Raw genomic sequence first — 18,354 nt, 5'->3', positions numbered from 1 at the left:
GATAACTTTAAGAGAAGTGGCATCCATAGTGTTGTGAGGCACGGAGTGGCTGCAAGTTCAGACGCAAAGGCAGCTGAGGCATTCGTTGCAGAGTTCCAGAAGCTCATGATCTCAGAGTGTTACCTGCCGCAGCAAGTTTTAGTTGCGATGGGGCTTTTTTGGAAAAAGATGCCAAAGAGAACCTACATTACAGCAGAAGAGAATGCAATGCTCGTCACAAGTCCACGAAAGACTGTCTTGCCCTCTTGTTGTGTGCTAATGCAAGTGGTGATTTCAAAGTCAAACCCCTGCTCGTGTATCATTCTGAGAATCCATGAGCCTTCAAGAAATGCAAGGTGCAGAAGAGCCAGTTGAACGTTATGTGGAGGTCCAACAGCAAGGCTTGGGTCACTCGCATCTTGTTCGTTGAGTGGATTAACGAGGTCTTCGGTCCTGCAGTGATGAAATACCTTTTAGAAAAAAAATTGTCACTCAAAGTCTTGCTGGTTATGGATAATGCTCCTGTTCATCCTCCAGGCGTTGAGGACGACTTACTGGAATAATTCGAGTTTATTAAGGTCAAGTTCCTTCCTCCCAACATTACTCCAGCCCATGGATCAGCAGGTCATTTCGAACTTTAAAAAGCTTTACACAAAGGCACTATTTCAGCAATGCTTTGAGGTGACTGAAGGAACTAACCTTGCCCTCTGAGAGTTTTGGAAAAATAATTTCTACATTGTAAACTGCGTCAAGATCATCGATAAAGCCTGGGATGGGGTCACCAAGAGAACCCTTAATTCTGCTTGGAGAAAACTATGGTCTGATTGCGTCGAAGGGATTGCTCATGAACAGGAGCTGCCAGTTGTTGATGAAATTGTGTCTTTGGGGCTGGACGTGAATGAGGAAGACATTCAAGAGCTGGTGGAGGAACATGGCCAGGAGTTTACCACCGACGAACTGATAGATCTGCATCGCGAGCAACAGCAAGAGGTTATGGAGGAGAAAAAGATGGAGACATCCCTCTCTTCAAATGCGATTAAGGAGGTGTGTAAAATGTGGGAAACAATGCAAAATTTTGTAGAAAAGCACCATCTGAGTAAGACTGGGGAAGTGCGAGCGATGAATCTGTTTAACGACAACAATGTCATATTTCCGTGAAATCCTCAAAAGGAGGCAAAAGCAAGTGTCATTGGATAGGTTCCTTGTTAAAGTCGCACAAAAAGAAAGAGTCAACAGATAGCAGTGATTCTGTTAGTGACAATGAAAGTCGTCCTACCCAATACAATTACTGTAATATGTAATTAATAAATTCGATTACTTTATGTGTATTACATTTAAATAATAAAACTGTAAAAAGGTATACGAAGGTATATGTATTTTGTATTAATCATTTTTATATGAATATTTTTGAATTTTGGAACGAATCATCTGAGTTTCCATTATTTCTTATGGGGAAATTCGCTTTGATATACGAGTGCTTTGGATTATAAGCACGTTTCTGGAACGAATTATGCTCGCAAACCAAGGTACCATTGTATTTGGCGTGAAGTTGAGATCAGTAGAATAGTATATCTAATAGGATGTTGTTATAGGCCAAGGAATGTGGAGAGCACTGATTGTGCAATGATTAGATAAATTAGTTGGGCAAGTAAATGGAAGATGATTCTAATGGGAGATTGTTGTAATTATAGGAATGTGGATTGGAAAGAAGAAAAAAATGCATGGTAACAAGGAGAATAAATTTGTTGAGTTTCTGTGGGATAACCATCTTAAGCAGCATGTGATGGAAGCAACATGAGGTTTTCATGTGTTGGATTCAGTGATATCTTCAAAGGATCTGGTTGTGAAAGAAGTATCAACATTCCCACCTGTTGGTGGGAGTGGTCATTAGGTACTAGTTTGGAAGGTAGTCAAACAGGAAACGGTTGTAGAGAAGATGGGTGTGGAACTATAAGGAGAGTGATTAATATGCTCTGTAGTCAACTAGCATCAGTATATTAGGTTGAGCTATGCAAAAGAATTGTTGATAGTGCATGGAAAATGATAATGTAGTATCTGACACAAGCAATGTTGAAAGTTTATTTTTCACTTGGTTAGACTATAATAAATTTAGTTTAATCCTTTATCCAAGTGTGAGCAAACAAAGTTTGCGCCTCAAAATATCTTCAGGACTGGGGTAAGGTGGTACAACACTGGGAAACTCGTTGCAAAGGTGGAGCAAGCCAACATCACTCCTATCTCAGTATCTCCCATAATGCAAAACACATCTCCTTGCAGATATGTATAATGTTATGCATTAAGGGAAGGGCCACTACCCAGACTAGTTTCGACCTTTATTGAGGTCTCTTCAGTGGGAGCCAGGCCCAAGTGGAGATACTGGGCAGAAGCAATGGCAAGGTCATCTCTACCTGTAGGAGTTGCTAAAAGGTGTGCCAATTTTGCAATTTTGGCAACTCCTATAGGTAGAGATGACCTTGCTATTGCTTCTGCCTAGTATCTCCACATCTGGACCTGGCTCCCACTGAAGAGACCTCGATAAAGGTTGAAACTAGTCTGGGTAGTGGCCCTTCCCTTAATGCATAAGATTATACATCTCCGCAAGGAGATGTGTTTTGCATTATGGGAGATACTGAGATATGAGTGATGTTGGCTTGCTCCACCTTTGCAACGAGTTGCCCGGTGTTGTAAATAGCATTGTAAGTAGTGGTAAATTGCGGGTGTTTGTTCTCATTGTCGATTTGGCTGTATGCAGGAGGAAAAAACCTGCTACCACCATAAAAGAACATCTGACTCTCATTCAACTGAAAAACTATAAAGACACCTCTTGTCACGGTGAGAATTGAACCCAGGTCTTTTCCAATCAAAGGGAGCAATGTCCCGTTGTTCGCACTATGGAAGGAAGCACTTTGATTTGATAACTAGATCTTACCCCAGTCCTGAAGATATTTTGAGGCGCAAACTTTGTTTGCTCACACTTGGATAAAGGATTAAACTAAATTTATTATAGACACAAGCAATGCATAACTGCATATCAAGAGTTAAGCAAATAGAGTAGGAGTGAGATGGATAACAATGAAATCAAGCAAGTGGTATGAGAAAAGAAGTTATGGGAGAGATACAGTATAGTTTGTAGTGAGCAGATGTATGAGTAATATAAACTGCAGGCCAGAAAGGTGACAAGCATGATTACAAAAAAAAAAAAAAAAAAAAGTAGAATATAAGAGGAGATTGGCCAACCAAATCGAAGGGAATCCAAGGGAATTCTTCTGCTGTATAGTAAACAAGAGAAAAAATAATTATGACAGGTGGACATTGGTGGATAGTTATAAGTGACCACTGCAGATGATATAGTGGAATTATTTAATGAACACTTCATCAATACATATTCTGCTGGAGTAAATGATACTGTGCAACATATAGAAGGGAGGCAATTTATTAGAAGAATTAAAGGTGTATCATCCGTTACTGTGTTAGATGTTAATAAGGCTGCTGAAATGTATGACGTATCACCATGTGCTTTTAAGGAATGTGTAAAACAGTTAGCTATGCCCTTGACCTGGTTACTTAATGAAAATCTTGAAGTGGGAAAGTTCTTAAGGAATGGAAAGAACGAAAAAATAGTATCTCTACAAGCATGGTTCTAGGACAGAAGTTTCCAGTTTTAGACTGGTCTGTATATATATCTTCAGTTGTGGTTAAAGTAGTGGAGAAACTAGTTGAATAGAATGCAGAATTGGGTTGGCAGTATTCTTTATGATGGTCAGTATGGGTTTGTTTTAGCAACCTGCTTACATTTTATGATAAGGGAGATTCATATACAATGATTTCTTTAGCTTTGCAAAGGCATTCAATAATTACCACATAACAGATTGGCATATAAGCTGTAGAAAATGGGAGGATTGGATGATAGATTGATTAGATGGATTGAAGATTAGATTTCTGAACGATACCAGCAAGCTGTATATGATGGAGCATTGTCTCAGAAAAAAAGTTGTCCAGTGGCATGCTTCAGAGTTCTGTTGTTGGGCCTCTACTGCATCTTATTTGTTAATGATTTCATGTCGATTGACTGGGATTTGTCAAATATTTACTGATGATGCAAAGTTAAGTAGAATTATCAGGAATATTCCTTTTAATATTTATTTTTAATATTAGTAAATGCAAGGTGCTACAGATAGAGAAATATAAGGCTATGTACTATATCAGGGCAGCTGTGCTTCAGAAAGTGGATGAGATTTGAGATATTGAGGTAAATGTAGACAGTGGACTCAAGTTTTGAGAGCACATTGCAAGTGTTGCAAAGACTGCACATCGTATTACTACTATGATAAGAAGTACATTAACATGTAGGGATAAGGTTGTGGTACCTCTATAAGGCATGGTCAGACCACACATGGACTACTGTGCTTAAATTTGGGTTGCCTACTTTCCATTGTGATGTGGAAATACTAAAAAGGATCCAAGACTAATGATCAATGATATCGGGACACTGCAGTGTTGTGCAGAGAAGTTGAGGGAATGTAGATTACAGTTTACTGGATAGGAGGAAAAGAAGAGATATGATAGAGAACTTCAAGTTGGTTAAGGGATTTTACAAAATTAATACATAAGGAACTATAAAAATAGTGGATAATAAGATAAAAATGCCAAGAAATGCCTTGGTTTCAACCTTTATCTAAGTGTAAGCAAACAAAGGTTGCACGTGAAGTAACTTCACGACTAGGCTACTTGTATATAGAGACTGATGGCTTCGCATCAATTTACATAGTATCCCACAATGCATAGCACATATCCTTACATGTACAATGCTATGCATTATGGGAAGGGCCACTGTCAAAACCGGTTTATTATTATTAAACAAGACCTCATGGAGTCAAAGACTCATCTAGGAGGTACTTTTATCTCGCACACATCTCATCATACCGGGTCTTAAACACATTCAAACTCCCTGCAGACACCACACTCTCAGGCAAGGCATTCCAATCATTCACAACTCTGCATGAAAAAAACCTGCCTCTCACTCCCCTACTCACACCCTCTTTATACAGTTTCCAGGGATGACCTCTGGTTCTCCCCTGATCTCCCACTATTCTCTGTAGAACTTCTCCACCATTGATCCTATAACAACCCCTTACCAACTTGTAGTTCTATCATATCTCCCCCTCTTCCTTCTCTCCACTAGACTCTGCAAATTACATCTTTTCAATCTTTCCTCATACTTGACATTCCAGAGGTCAGAAACTACCTTAGTCAGTCGCCTTTGGACCCTTTCCAACATCTCTTCATCCTTCTGAAAACCAGGTGACCAAATCTGGGCACAATAGTCCATGTGTGGCCTAATCAAAGCCTTATACAATGGAACAAGAATCTCCCTACTTCTACACGTCAGTGTCCTCCTCATCATTCCCAGAAGTCTTTGTGTTGTCTTCACAATTTTGGCGATGTGTCCCCTAAATTTTAGATCCTTATCCACTATCACTCCCAGATCTCTTATTTCCTCTACTTCCAACAATATATTCTCACCAAGCATAAATTCTGCATCCCATCTTTGTTTTCCAAATTTTAAATCCTTATATTTTGCAACATTGGACTATCATCCCCATTTGCTTGCCCATTCACTCAATTTATTCAAGTCTTCTTGCAAGGCCACAACATCTTCACTACTCTTTATGGTTCGTCCCAACTTTGCATCATCTGCAAACAACTGAATATCTCCATCCAAATCTTCGCCAATATCATTAATATACAAGTTAAATAGTAATGGCCCTAAAACAGATCCCTGAGGCACTCCACTAGTGACTTTCCTTTTCCTGGATATTGCACCCCCATATACAACTTGTTGATACTTATCAGATAGCCAGTCTCCAATCCAATGCACTAATCTAATATCCAACCCCATCTGCTCTAGTTTGACTGTCAACTTATCATGAGGTACTCTATCAAAAGCTTTTGCGAAATCCAAGTATATTACTGTGTATCCTTCTCCTCTGTCCAAGGAAGCAGTCACTTTATTGTAATAAGTAAGTAGATTACTAAAACACAACCTCCCTTTAGCAAATCCATGCTGTCCATCAAAGATTATACCATTGTTGTCAACCCAACTCTGGATCCTAGTTCTCACAAGCTTCTCCAACAACTTAACCACACACCTGACACACAGATAGGCCTATAGTTTGATGCTTGAGTTCGATCACCTCCTTTATGAAGTGGCACAATCTTGCCCTCCTTCCACTCTTTAGGGACTTGACCAAATGCAAGACTCGTATTAAAAAAATATGTCAAGGCAGGTGTCAACTCTCTGGCACATTCCTTCAGAATACGCGGTGATATATTATCAAGTCCCACAGCCTTATTTACATCTAGTTTACTCAACTCCCCAAACACCTCTTGCTCACTTACAGTCAGTCTCTCCTCCCCATCATCAACTGCTCTTAATCTCTCCATGAAGTCACAATCACAAGATTGAAAGATCTTTATGAACTGCTCATTAAGTATCTCCACCACACATTCTGCAACAGCTGTCTTTATACCATTTCCTCCAATCAATGTCATCCTTCCATAATCATTTTTTCTTTTGCTGGCTATATATCGAAAGAACTCCCTAGGATTATTTTTAGCTTCATTAGCTAACTGCTGTTCATACCTCTCTTTAGCTACTCTCACCAACCAAGTCACCCTCCTTGCCAGGTCTTTGTAGACCTCATGAAATTGGTTACTTCCACTTCTCTTATGCTGCCTCCACAATGCCCTTTTTCTCTGTATTGCATGCTTAATCTCTTTATTCATCCATCTCACACCTACCTTATTTAACCTTCTCACCCATGGTATACATTTAGACATTGCATCCACTAAATATTTTTTGAAAATCCCCCAAGCTGCATTGATCTCTTTTCCAGCTAACTCCTCATTCCATGCTACACCTGCAAGCTGTCTCCTGAGCTCTTCATAATCACCCCCCTTGTAGTTCCACATATACCCTTTTTTCACAGGGGTCCTTGCACTGCTGGCAACCACCCAAGTAATCACCTCATGGTCACTTTCACCAATTGGTGGATGATTTGATACCTCATTGTTTCGAGGTCTTATCAGGGGGAACCAGATTCACAAGTGATACAGAGGTTGAAGTAATGCAGAACTCACCTTTTGTCTACTCATATATAAAAATATATCTCACCTTGTTATCAAAAATACTCTGGATTAGAGTGATCTTGAAAGGTTTTTTACTTGGTTATACTATAAATTAAAGATGCCAAGAAATAATATTCTTAGTTTCATCCTTTATTAATGCGTAAGCAAACAAAGTTTGCTCATGAAGTAACTTAATGACTGAGTTACTTATATATAGAGGCAGACTTCACATCAGTTGACATAGGTATCACTTCTGGGTCTGGCTCCCACTGATGATACCTCAATAAAGGTTGAAACCAGTTTGGGTAGTGGCCCTCCCCATAATGCATAGACATTATATATGTCTGTAAGGATATGTGCTATGAATGCACAGAGTGTAAACGGTTTCAAGGTTTATTATGATAAATGTGTTGCTGGTTGAGTGGGCCTACCACAATGAGCTAACTCCATGGCGGTTATTGTAGTGGTAGTGATAATACTAATTGGTGTCATTATACTTCTGTTCAAGTTTCTAGAAACTTTACCACTTTGATTAAAAAAAAAAATGCTAGACCTTAGTTAGATATGTTAATATACTCATCCTACCTCCTTTTAGCATTTCTGTAGTAATCTCCTAGTACTCTGGTGATTTATGAAGTTTTAATTTATTTATAGCCAGTATAACCTTAGATGACATAATGGGACTGATATCAAATTGGAAAATGGAACTAGTCTCTTCACTAAGAATAACTGGATCATAAGAGTTGAATATTGCTTAAAAGATTATCAGAATGCCCTGCCCAACTTGCCATAGTGGTATCCTGCCTTTCACTTGTATTCTTATCTTTTTATGACTTCACTTCATCTCTCTCATTAATAATATTATTATTATTTCGGGCAACTCCAAGGAGTTGACAGACTCATCGAGGGAGGCCCTAACATCATGTCAAGAACAACTATTCAACATTCATATAGTATCTATCATACCTCGCCTTGAACTCATTCATGGTCATAGCACCCACAACAGACTCGGCAGCCTATTCCACTCATTCACCACTCTCCAAGTAAAAAACCTAGCTCTAACACCCTTGCTAACCACATTCTTACCAAGCTTCCATGTATGGCCCCTAGTCCTCCCACCACCAGTCCTATTCTGAAAAATATCTTCTGGATTAATCTTATAGAAACCCTTCAGTAATTTGAATGTCTCAATCATATCACCCCTTTTCCACCTATCAACCAATTTTTGCAACCCACAAATCTTCAACCTGTTCTCATAAGGTTCATTCCACAGACCTGCTGTCATCTTGGTCACTCGTCTCTGGATCCTCTCCACCTCCTCCCCATCAAGAAGAAACCCTGGCGCCCATATCTGGGCACAGTAGTCTAGATTGGGTCTTATCAAGGCTTGATAATAGCTTTGTATAGTTTTTTGCAATTCTCTCTCTCTCTCTCTCGAACAGATTGATTAGTTTCATGCACAGTCATTTAGAAGCCATCCCGCACATTTCTATACCATGATCTTGTAGGCTAGTTTTTTCATAGCATCTGAACAACATATCCTGGTGAATTCTAGCAGATACAGAGAAAGCACTCTTTTTCTGCATTTTCTGAATCCTCCGTAAGAATGAAGTCATCTAACCACGTTCAGCACTGCTTTGTCTCAGTATTAAGACATTGGTAGGCTTTTAAGTATATTTTTAAGCTTCAGTTGCAACATGCTTGTAAGATAGTGGCCACAAACTATTTCTGCACCAATGTAAGTCTTAGTTCTGCACAGAACTTACTTTCTATTAATGTAATCATATTTTTTTTTTTTGGATACCATCAAATGAGACCCAAACGTACTTGTAAATATTTTTTATACTTGAAATAGGTGTTGGTTACTCTCAGCCCATTGACCTTACATAACTGGAGAAGTGTCTTACCATTATCACTGTATACACCATTGTGAAACAGTCCAATTATTCCTGCTCAATAATTGGAATCAGGGCGAACTGTGGCATTCAGATCATCTAACTTATCACCTTTCTTAAAACTACCTAGTGTGTTTTGTAGCTAATTAAAAAGCACTCTTTTTCTGCATCTTCTGAATCCTCAATAGGAGCATACCATATTTACTCAAATATAACTCTCACTTTTTGTCCTAAAATGAAAGTTAAAAAATCATGGTACAAGATATATGCAGGGATTTTCGGAAGCTAAAGTTTTTCAGGAAAAAACTAAATTTATGTTTATAATTAAACATAAATTTATGTTTAATTATAAATTAAACATTTGTTACTACAGTCTTAGAACATCCCTTATACAAAGGAATTATTTTGCCATTTTTCCACTCCCTTGGAACTCTACCAGTGCTGAGTCTTAAATTAAAGAGCCTAGTCAGAGACATTGCCAGTTACATTCCCTTGCACATTTTCACAAAACCCTAGCTGATATCCCATCTAATCCCACAGCTGTATTTACATAGTTTTTGCAATATCCTAAGAACCTCCAATTCCCACCTCTGTTCCCACATCAGTGTCTCTCACATATGTTAAAGCAGTAATCCCACTAGGATGATATACCTTTTGCAAAGTGGTCACTCAATAACTCAACTATTTTATCTGCTGTCTCCTTGTGACCATCGTCACTTATTAAGGTTAATCTTCCATAGTCGGTCTTCCTCTTAATTGTCACATAATGAAAGAATTCTTTTGAATTTCCTTTGGCCTGCTTGGCTAGATTCTTTTCATAATCTGATTTTGTCTTCCTTACTATGCTGGTCACCTTTCTTGCCTGAGCCTTGTACTGTTCATGAGTTTGCTGGTCACCTTTCTCTTTACATACCCTCCACAGCATTTTCTTCTACTGCAGCTTGTGCTTAATGATATTACTCATCCATTTAACTCCTATCTGATTAACACTCCTTACCTTAAGTATACAATTTAATATTGCTTCCTCTAGATGACTCTTAACTATATTCTATGCACTACTAACATCCTTACCCTGCAGTGTTTTTATGCCATGGCACAGATTTAAGCTTTCTTTATATATGATCCACACATGAATGGCCACATCACCCAAAGTACATTAGTGTCATGTATGGGCAAGAGGAATAAAAGAAAGGAGGAATCTGTTCACATTTTGCTTGAAGAACTGAGGATTGTAATCTCTGGGGAAGGCAGAGTGGGGGACACTTTCCCAAAGGACAGAAGCAGATGGAATGAAAGAGGAGGCAGTGAGTTTGGTTCAATGGGTTTCAAGATGGACTGTAAAAGGGATGATGGATAGCAGTGGCTTTTGTCTTAATGATTTTGGAGGAGAATGCTATGCTAATTCAGCACAGTACAGCACTGTCCATGAAAGTATTTGTAGAAGAGAACTGAATGTCTGTGTGTGTGTGTGTGAGAGAGAGAGAGAGAGAGAGAGAGAGAGAGAGGGGGGGGGTCATTAATTAGCTGGATTGCTCTCTCTCTCTTCTAGACAGAATTGAGCAATCTTAGAGAGGATTCTGGCACACCACCTCAAATGTGGGAATAATATTTCATGGCTGGGTGGATTTGGGCTTTGTATAGAGTTAGCAGTTGTGAAGGTGTGAAGTAGTGTCTTGTACAAAAAAGTACAAGTTTTTTTTTTTTTGTCAGCTGTAGAAGCTATGGTTGAAATGTGGTTGTGCCAGGAAAGACCTGAGGTATAGGTCAGTACAAAAAAAGATAAATCTGATTATGCTTGGATATCATAGTATTACTGAAGGTAAGAGGGAAGCATGCAAGCTCTTTCCTGCAAGAGATCAGACAGGACCGTGTGTTTTGGTGGCATTGAAGTTTACAAGGTTGTCCTTGCCTCGATTGAGATATAGCTAGATCTGAGTTCAGGTCACTTGTTATGGTAGAGCTTGAGGATTCTAATACTTGAGCACTGCAAGGTTTGTTGAATGAAAAGGAGGAATGGAGTGTACTGTTGTTAGTAAAGCTACCAATAGGATTGGAAGTCTGAGAGAACAGGTCATTTATATATAAAAGGAAGAGAGTCAGTGAAAGAACAGAACCCTGGGGTACACCTGTTTCTTCCTAAGCTTGTCATAATCACCTGCTTTGTCATCCCACATATACCCCTTCTTGACAGAATATTCCTCAAGTTTTACGATCTCCCAATTCAAGACTGCATGGTCACTTTCACCAATCGGAGGCAATGTGGTCACCTTGGTTATGGAAGCTCTTCTGATCCTGTGACCAGGTCCAATAATCTTCACCCCTAGTCTCATTCATTACATGCTGCCTTTAATAATTATCTCTCGGTAGGTAATCGTTCTTATTTCCAGTCTATATCTCTATAGTTGGAGTCGCCCATAATAATCACTCTACCTGTACTAATTTGGCAATGCATGTCTTACAGATCATCTGTGGAACTCCCTAGTCTATAGCAACAACCAACTATATATTTTATCTTTATATATATATATATATATGTTCACTGGGCATCTACAGATGCCATATGGTCACTCCGATGTTTAGTGATGTGCCACACCAGGCCTCGCCATGTAGTCCTGTTATTTGCTTTTCTGGCAGCCTCAACTATCTGAAGATCAGTCTCTCTCTCACACACACACACACACACACACACATACCATCCATCCATCCATCCATCCATCCATCCATCCATCTCATTGATGGTCTACTCCTACCTCTTTTTCCAGGAACTTTACCTTACCTTCTATTCTTTATTTTGTCTTACTGGCCTTAATCTCACCAGACTGCTTCAAATATACAGCCACTCTCCTGCCTATCTCCCATTCTTTTTGGCTGCAATTCATCTATCATCAGCAGTACCCCTCTCCTATCCTATCTTCCTGTGAAAATACTAAACCCTTCACATTCTATCCCTGTAACCAAATTATCTGCTGTTAGCCAAGTCTCATTAATGCCTATAAGTTTTGGCTAGGTTGCACTACCCAATGCCAAAAACTTCTCCCTCTTGTTCTTGATACTTCTGGCATTAGTATATAGAAACTTCAGCATCTATGTAGGCTCCCACCCACCTTTATTTTCTGAATTGACTACCCTATTCAGTATTTTTGCTTGCGAGACTAGATTCCTCATTGTCATTCTCTATACTCTCCTGCTTCATGGGTGCATTCACACCGACTTGCTTCCCTAATGCTTAATAGCCCTGAATTTGCACTTCAACATGCTCAGTGAACAAAGCTCTCTCTAGACACGTAACACCAAAACCATTTAGGTGCAGTCCATCAGCATTGTACAAATCCTTCTTTCCATCAAACACAGGCCACAGATCCACAAATCTTACATTGTTCCTTCTGCAATATCCAAGAAATGTTACTAGCATTTCCTTTATGTAGTAGTTCAACTTGCCAATGTTAGCAGTCCTCACATCTTGAATATTTGTTTATTAGACATCCTGAATATATCAACAGAGTACTACCTTTCTAAATGTCACTTCTTCCTATTCATCTTACTTCCTGCTACACAGAGACAAACTCTTTAAAAAGAGTTTTGTGATATTCTCCACTCTGATGAGGATATCCTTGTTACTTTTGATCCTACTAGAACATCACCACTCTTCTTATTATTGGAGGCTTGAAAAAAAAAATCCCATCTCTAGAGCAGGATTTCTGGATTACATAAAACATTAGCCCAGTTGTGGTAATAATGTATTATGGATTTGCAAATGTTGTGGTTGGGATGCATAAAAACTTAGCATTCTTTTCTGCTCAACATGCTATTTTTCATGCACCTATCAATTATCTATGAACAAATTTGGTGATCCTCTTTCAATGATTCACTTCAACCATCATTAGTTTTGTCTCTTCTATGGGTGCTGCTCCACTGAAATAACATCCATTATTCCTCTTTGAAGTTAGAATATAAAGAGAAGCAGGCATGGTGTTTGGAGTTTCTTTAGTCTAACTTTGAGCAAGCCATAGTTGCTGCTTCTCATTCTGTGGAATAACCTTTCCCAAACTGTTTTCTCAACCCTCCAGTGCTTCAGGAAGGGGAAAAAAAAAAAAAAAACACCTCCTCCCTTAATTTTTATTGGTGCCACTGCTGTCAAGTTACTACATTGTATATGTTCACATTCCATTGTTAGTCTTTTTTAAATATTTAGCATTGTGATCATTATCTGCTTGTAGCTTAATTTTTTTTTATTACTAAAAACACTGAGCATTAACAAGGATTTTTAATAGTCATTAGTCATTAACCTGAAACTCATATCAACTGGTTTCACTCACTCAAACTGGTGCAACAGTTAGCACACAAAAAAAAAAATATAAAAATAAATAACAATAGAGTTGTCCAAACGCAGAAAAAAAAAGTTACAAAGTTGAATATCCAAATAGAATATTGCAAATCATGTTAGTCTTTTTTAAATATTTAGCATTGCGATCATTGCTAAATTTTATTATAATTTTATTATTAAAAATCATTAAAATTAATCTTTTTTAATATACCAACAAATGAAGTGGTTGGTATATTTTGTTTAATATTAAACATATTTTTGTATATTTTCAGATTAATAGAGTCTGATAACAAATCACTAAGTTCCTTGCAGTCTGGCCATTCACGGAGATCATCAGAAACCAGTCAGCTGTCAGAATCTTCTCTTTCATCCAGGGCCAGTCAGCATATTTCTCTGCCTGAAGAGGATGAAGATGAATGGATTATCTGGGGAAGAGTAGTCAACGAGTGGGATAATTTCATTAAGAAGAAGCAAAATTATGTTAAGGTAAAATAATTGAAAACATTATTGGTGTTGTTGCTATGTGTGCACAAACTTCATTAGCATGTGAGAATTTCTTTACTTTTTATGAATTAAACAGTTTAACTCTACAAAGAAAAAAAAAATGTTTTCAATATTTTACTTGGCACTATTTGGATTGCATTTTCTTATCAGAAGTTGGGGGGGGGGGGACTTATGCGGGTAAAATTAAATTTGAGCACTGATCATAACATGATGGATTTTTATCCATCATGTTTGCTGGTGGCACAGAGAATGAGAGTAAGAAATTTATGAGAAATGAAGGTTTAGATGGTGTATTAAAAATACTTAATCAGGATAACTAAATGTCAGGAGAGCAGAATGTAACTGGAGAGTGGAATAGAAAGTATTCAAAACAAAAGTTAGAGGTTGATGCATGAAATGGAGTGATTGTGGAAAGAATTGGGTAACAGAAGAAGGGAAGGAGTGATGGCAAGGGGCCATCCTCCCTGGAAGTTACGAAAGGAAACTGTGAGCAAGAGGGTGAGGAGCGATTTCTTTGCATGGAGGGTGGTTGAACCATGGAATGCATTGCCTGATAGAGTGGTGAGAGCGAGAATGATCAATGAGTCTAAGGAGTAGTATGATAGACTTTGTGTTTCCTGGGAGGGATCTCCCACATTGAGTCTTGATAGACTTGTTTCTTAGGAAGGACCTCCCGCGATCATTTGACTCCTTGGAGGCCTGAATAATAATAATATAAAGAGTATGGAGGACAAAAGGTGAAGAGCAGGGTGAGAATGGGGATGAAAAGGTAGCAGAAGATACAAATGCTGCAGCATTGATGTGCAAGATGTATGATTTCACTGATTTTGTAGTGTATAATATGCATTTCAAGAAATTCTTGCCTGGGGGTATGATTATTTCTATGCTAAGAGAGGAGGGTGCAGATGAGGATGTACCATATTTGCCTGTGTATAAGATGCACTTTTTTTCTTTGAAAATAGGTCTGAAAAACAGGGGCGTCTTATATGCCGATACTCAGTTTATTATTATTTTAATTTCTGGAAATTTTCTCTGTGCCGAGTTACGCGATTTCTTTATTGCTTCCTTGTGGTGTCTGTGAGAGCATTCCAGTTACGTAGAGCAGTGTTTCTCAAACTTCAGACATCTGCACTCATATGATTGGTGCGGTATTAACAAAGGATCATGCTACTAAATGACAAAGACAAGCCGACAGTTGAGTTGAAATGCTAATTCTCTTCAACCAAATTCCTTATATAATATCTGAAACATATTCACTATATATTTCTTCGTTTTAACATGTTCACTCAAACAAAATCGTATGTTGCACTGGCAACATACGATTTTGCTTGAGTCATACAGCACTTTCTGTGTGTATGTGTGGGGTGGGGGGGGGCATGCAATTCATTAGTTAGTGCCATTTTTATCCCAGTTGTCTCTGATTGCACTGTTTGTTGAGAAACATATTGCACAGCCTGCAGATGTCTCTGTACCTTATTCATTGATACAATAGGAACGTTTTATGATCTCGAACTTCATGGATACATATGATGCATAGCCGAAAATTGTCACAGACCCTTGAAGACCTTTCATGTACCCCCGGGGGTACGCCTACCACATTTTCAGATGCACTCACGTAGAGTTCAGTGGATGCGTATGTGCTGTCATCGACGATCACAACTGTGTCCTGTTCGTTTAAAGTTTCCAATTGTTGTCGCAGTTGTGAACGGTGATGAATTTCTGCCGTTAAATTTTCTCTAAATTTCTTGGAAAATTATGGCTGAAAAACGTCGGCATTGTTACAATATTGCATACAAGCTACGTGTGATTGCGTATGCTAAAGAACATGGAAACAGGGCTGCAGAGAGGCATTTCGGACCCCCCCCCCCCCAACTGAGAAAATGATAAGAACTTGGCGGAATCAGGAAGAGGATTTAAAAAAAGCAACTCGCAGTGAACATAACCTACAAAGTGGAATTGCAAAATGGCCAGAACTTGAAGTAGAACTGAATATTTGGATTTTAGACCACAGAAAAGCTGGACTTTCGGTGTCTACAAAAATGATTATTCATCAAGCGATAGCAACTAACAGAGGGATTGCCAACTTTACTGGATCAACATCATGGTGTTCAAGATTTATGAAGAGAAGCCAGCTATGTATGCAGACTAAAACAAAAATATCACAAAAGATGCCAGCTGAATATGAAGAAAAAATGATTTGAATTTCATCGATTTGTCATTAACACAAGGAAACGAGAAAATTTCGAACTTGTGCAAATAGAAAACAAATAAGGTTTCACTGACTTTTGATGTGCCCTCAAACAAAACTGTAGATTCCAAGGGCACTCAAAGTGTTACTATTTAAACTTCGGGGCACGAAAAAATTCATTACACGGTTATTTTATCCTGCTGTGCTGATGGGACAAAATTGCTGCCACTATTGATTTTTAAAAGGAAGACGCTACCCAAAGAAAAACTGCTTAAAGGAGTGTTTGTACATGTTCATGCAAAAGACTGGATGGATGGAGGAGGAATGAAGTTATGGATAGATAAAATTTGGTCTAGGTGCCCTGGCGGACTGTTGAAGAAGCCTGCCGTACTAGTATGGGATCAGTTTCGTTCTCACAGAACAGACGATGTTACAAATATACTCAAGGAATTGAAAACTCAGTTAGCTGTAATTCCAGGAGGTCTAACTAGTCAGCTTCAACCTTTAGATGTCTGTATTAATAAACCATTTAAGGGATTTATGAAGGAGAAGTGGAACAGCTGGATGCAGTCTTTAGATTTTGAGGTTACACCATCAGGAAGAAGGAAGAGGCCTAGCATTTCGCAAGTTTGTGAGTGGGTCAAAGCTTCCTGGGATGATGTGAAAACTGAGACAGTAGTTAAATCATTTCAGAAGTGTGGAATTAGTAATGCACTGGATGGTACAGAGGACAATTTGTTGTATGAGGACTCAGATTCTGATTTAGAAGAGGTTTCAAGTGTCTCTTCATTTAGCTCTTGAGATGAATTTCTGGGTTTTGATGATTAAAAGGTGGGTACTCTTTCCTAGTTAGATTAGGTATTTGTTGAAAGTAGATCTACTTATTACTATATATTTGAAATACTATAAATTCATTATAATATTCACTGATAAAGTTTTTTTCCTAAAAAATGTGTACAAAAAAGGGGGTGCGTCCTATACAGCGGTGCATCTTATACGCCGGCAAATATGGTAATTACAGTGGTGGTGGATACAAATGATCTGGGTGAGCATGAACTCTAACTGTTGCACAAACCTTATTGTATGTTAGGGTTTGTGAGACCCATCACACAAGTCAAATGACAGTCACCCGCTCCTTCATTTATACTACCTTATGGCTCATGTGGTATACAAAATTCACAATCTTTGCTACCTCACAGCACCATTTCCCTCCTGTCAGTCATTTTTGAACTAATTTTTTTTTTTTGGTCAAAATATCTTCTCCATGATCTGGTTAGGGGTACCCATTTGAGGGTGTTTTGTTTATTGGTTCTCTCTACAGATTGCTTTGAGTAGGGGTACTTGAAACATGTAGTAAATGTTACACATATTTACATGTTTTTATTACATATTTGAGAATATAACATATATTTATAAATATAAGTACTTATATTAAAAAACAACTTAGATTAATAATGACAACTCCAAGTTATAATTTCTGAAAATTGTAAAAGCAATCATTGAGATTCAAATTTTGTTGCGTGCAGAGGCTTTGTAGGAATTTTGAAAAGTTTCAGGTTTGAAGCAGCTTATCGTCATTATTGCTTCAAGGACGATTTATGACTATTACGCGTGCTCTAGCCTCATTAAGCCATTAGCAAGTATATTCAATGGGAAACCTGGTCTTTTTCCAGATGTTTATAATGAACCTGTTTGGGTGGTGTTTCTGTTTGCATTCTTTTAACATACTCCATCCAATTTTATTTTTGCTATTATTGGTTCCTGATTCAATTCCTTCATTATTTCTTTTATGATAAAATAGGGTATAGGTATATTTTGCTGTTTTCTGCATACATTTCCTTTCAGCTGCTAATGATATTTTTTTTTGTTTTATTGTCCAAATTTCACTTCTTCCATATAGTAGCATTAGTAAAGCTAATGCTACTACATGGAAGTGAAATTTGGACTAGTGTATCAATCGTTGGTATTGTAATTTTGCAGAGGGGGGAGAGGTTTAAAGAATTGGCTATTTTGGTTAGCACAAATGATTTGAAAGGTGGGAAATATGCAATGAAAGAATTGCTGATAAAAGCGAAAAAGGAGAGCAAGAAAGTAAGGATTGTGAGTCCTGCTGCCGCAGCATGACAGGAGTGAATTGAGAAGGGCTATGATTGTGAATGAGTTAATTTGGAGATTGTGCAAGAAGAATGCAGAGGTCAGCAGTTTATAGATATATGGAGTGAATTAGGTGGATGAAAGGACTTGTATATGCCTGTTGGACTGTTTAAATGGTTTTGGAGTTATGTGTTCAGAGTGTGTTGTTCAGTGAGAGGATTGAAGTACAAACTTAGGGAAAC

At 38.2% G+C, this 18,354-nt stretch overlaps 1 protein-coding gene across 5 annotated transcripts in view; it reads left to right on the top strand.

The window, feature by feature from the left end:
* Positions 1 to 18,354, top strand: part of LOC150110675 (ecotropic viral integration site 5 ortholog-like) — a 283,516-nt gene that overhangs the window by 101,897 nt on the left and 163,265 nt on the right. For all 5 annotated transcript variants that reach the window (XM_090400284.1, XM_090400267.1, XM_090400257.1 and 2 more), the window contains exon 3: positions 13,599 to 13,812. In XM_090400284.1, the coding sequence (XP_090256410.1) occupies positions 13,599 to 13,812 (214 nt within the window). The remainder of the gene's footprint in view (positions 1 to 13,598; positions 13,813 to 18,354) is intronic.

The sequence above is a fragment of the Typopeltis vanoorti genome, chromosome 1 (assembly GCF_054136105.1).
Source record: "Typopeltis vanoorti isolate ZY-2024b chromosome 1, IOZ_Tvanoo_1.0, whole genome shotgun sequence".
NCBI lineage: Eukaryota > Metazoa > Arthropoda > Arachnida > Uropygi > Thelyphonidae > Typopeltis > Typopeltis vanoorti.
This window is presented reverse-complemented; position numbering and strand designations above follow the sequence as displayed.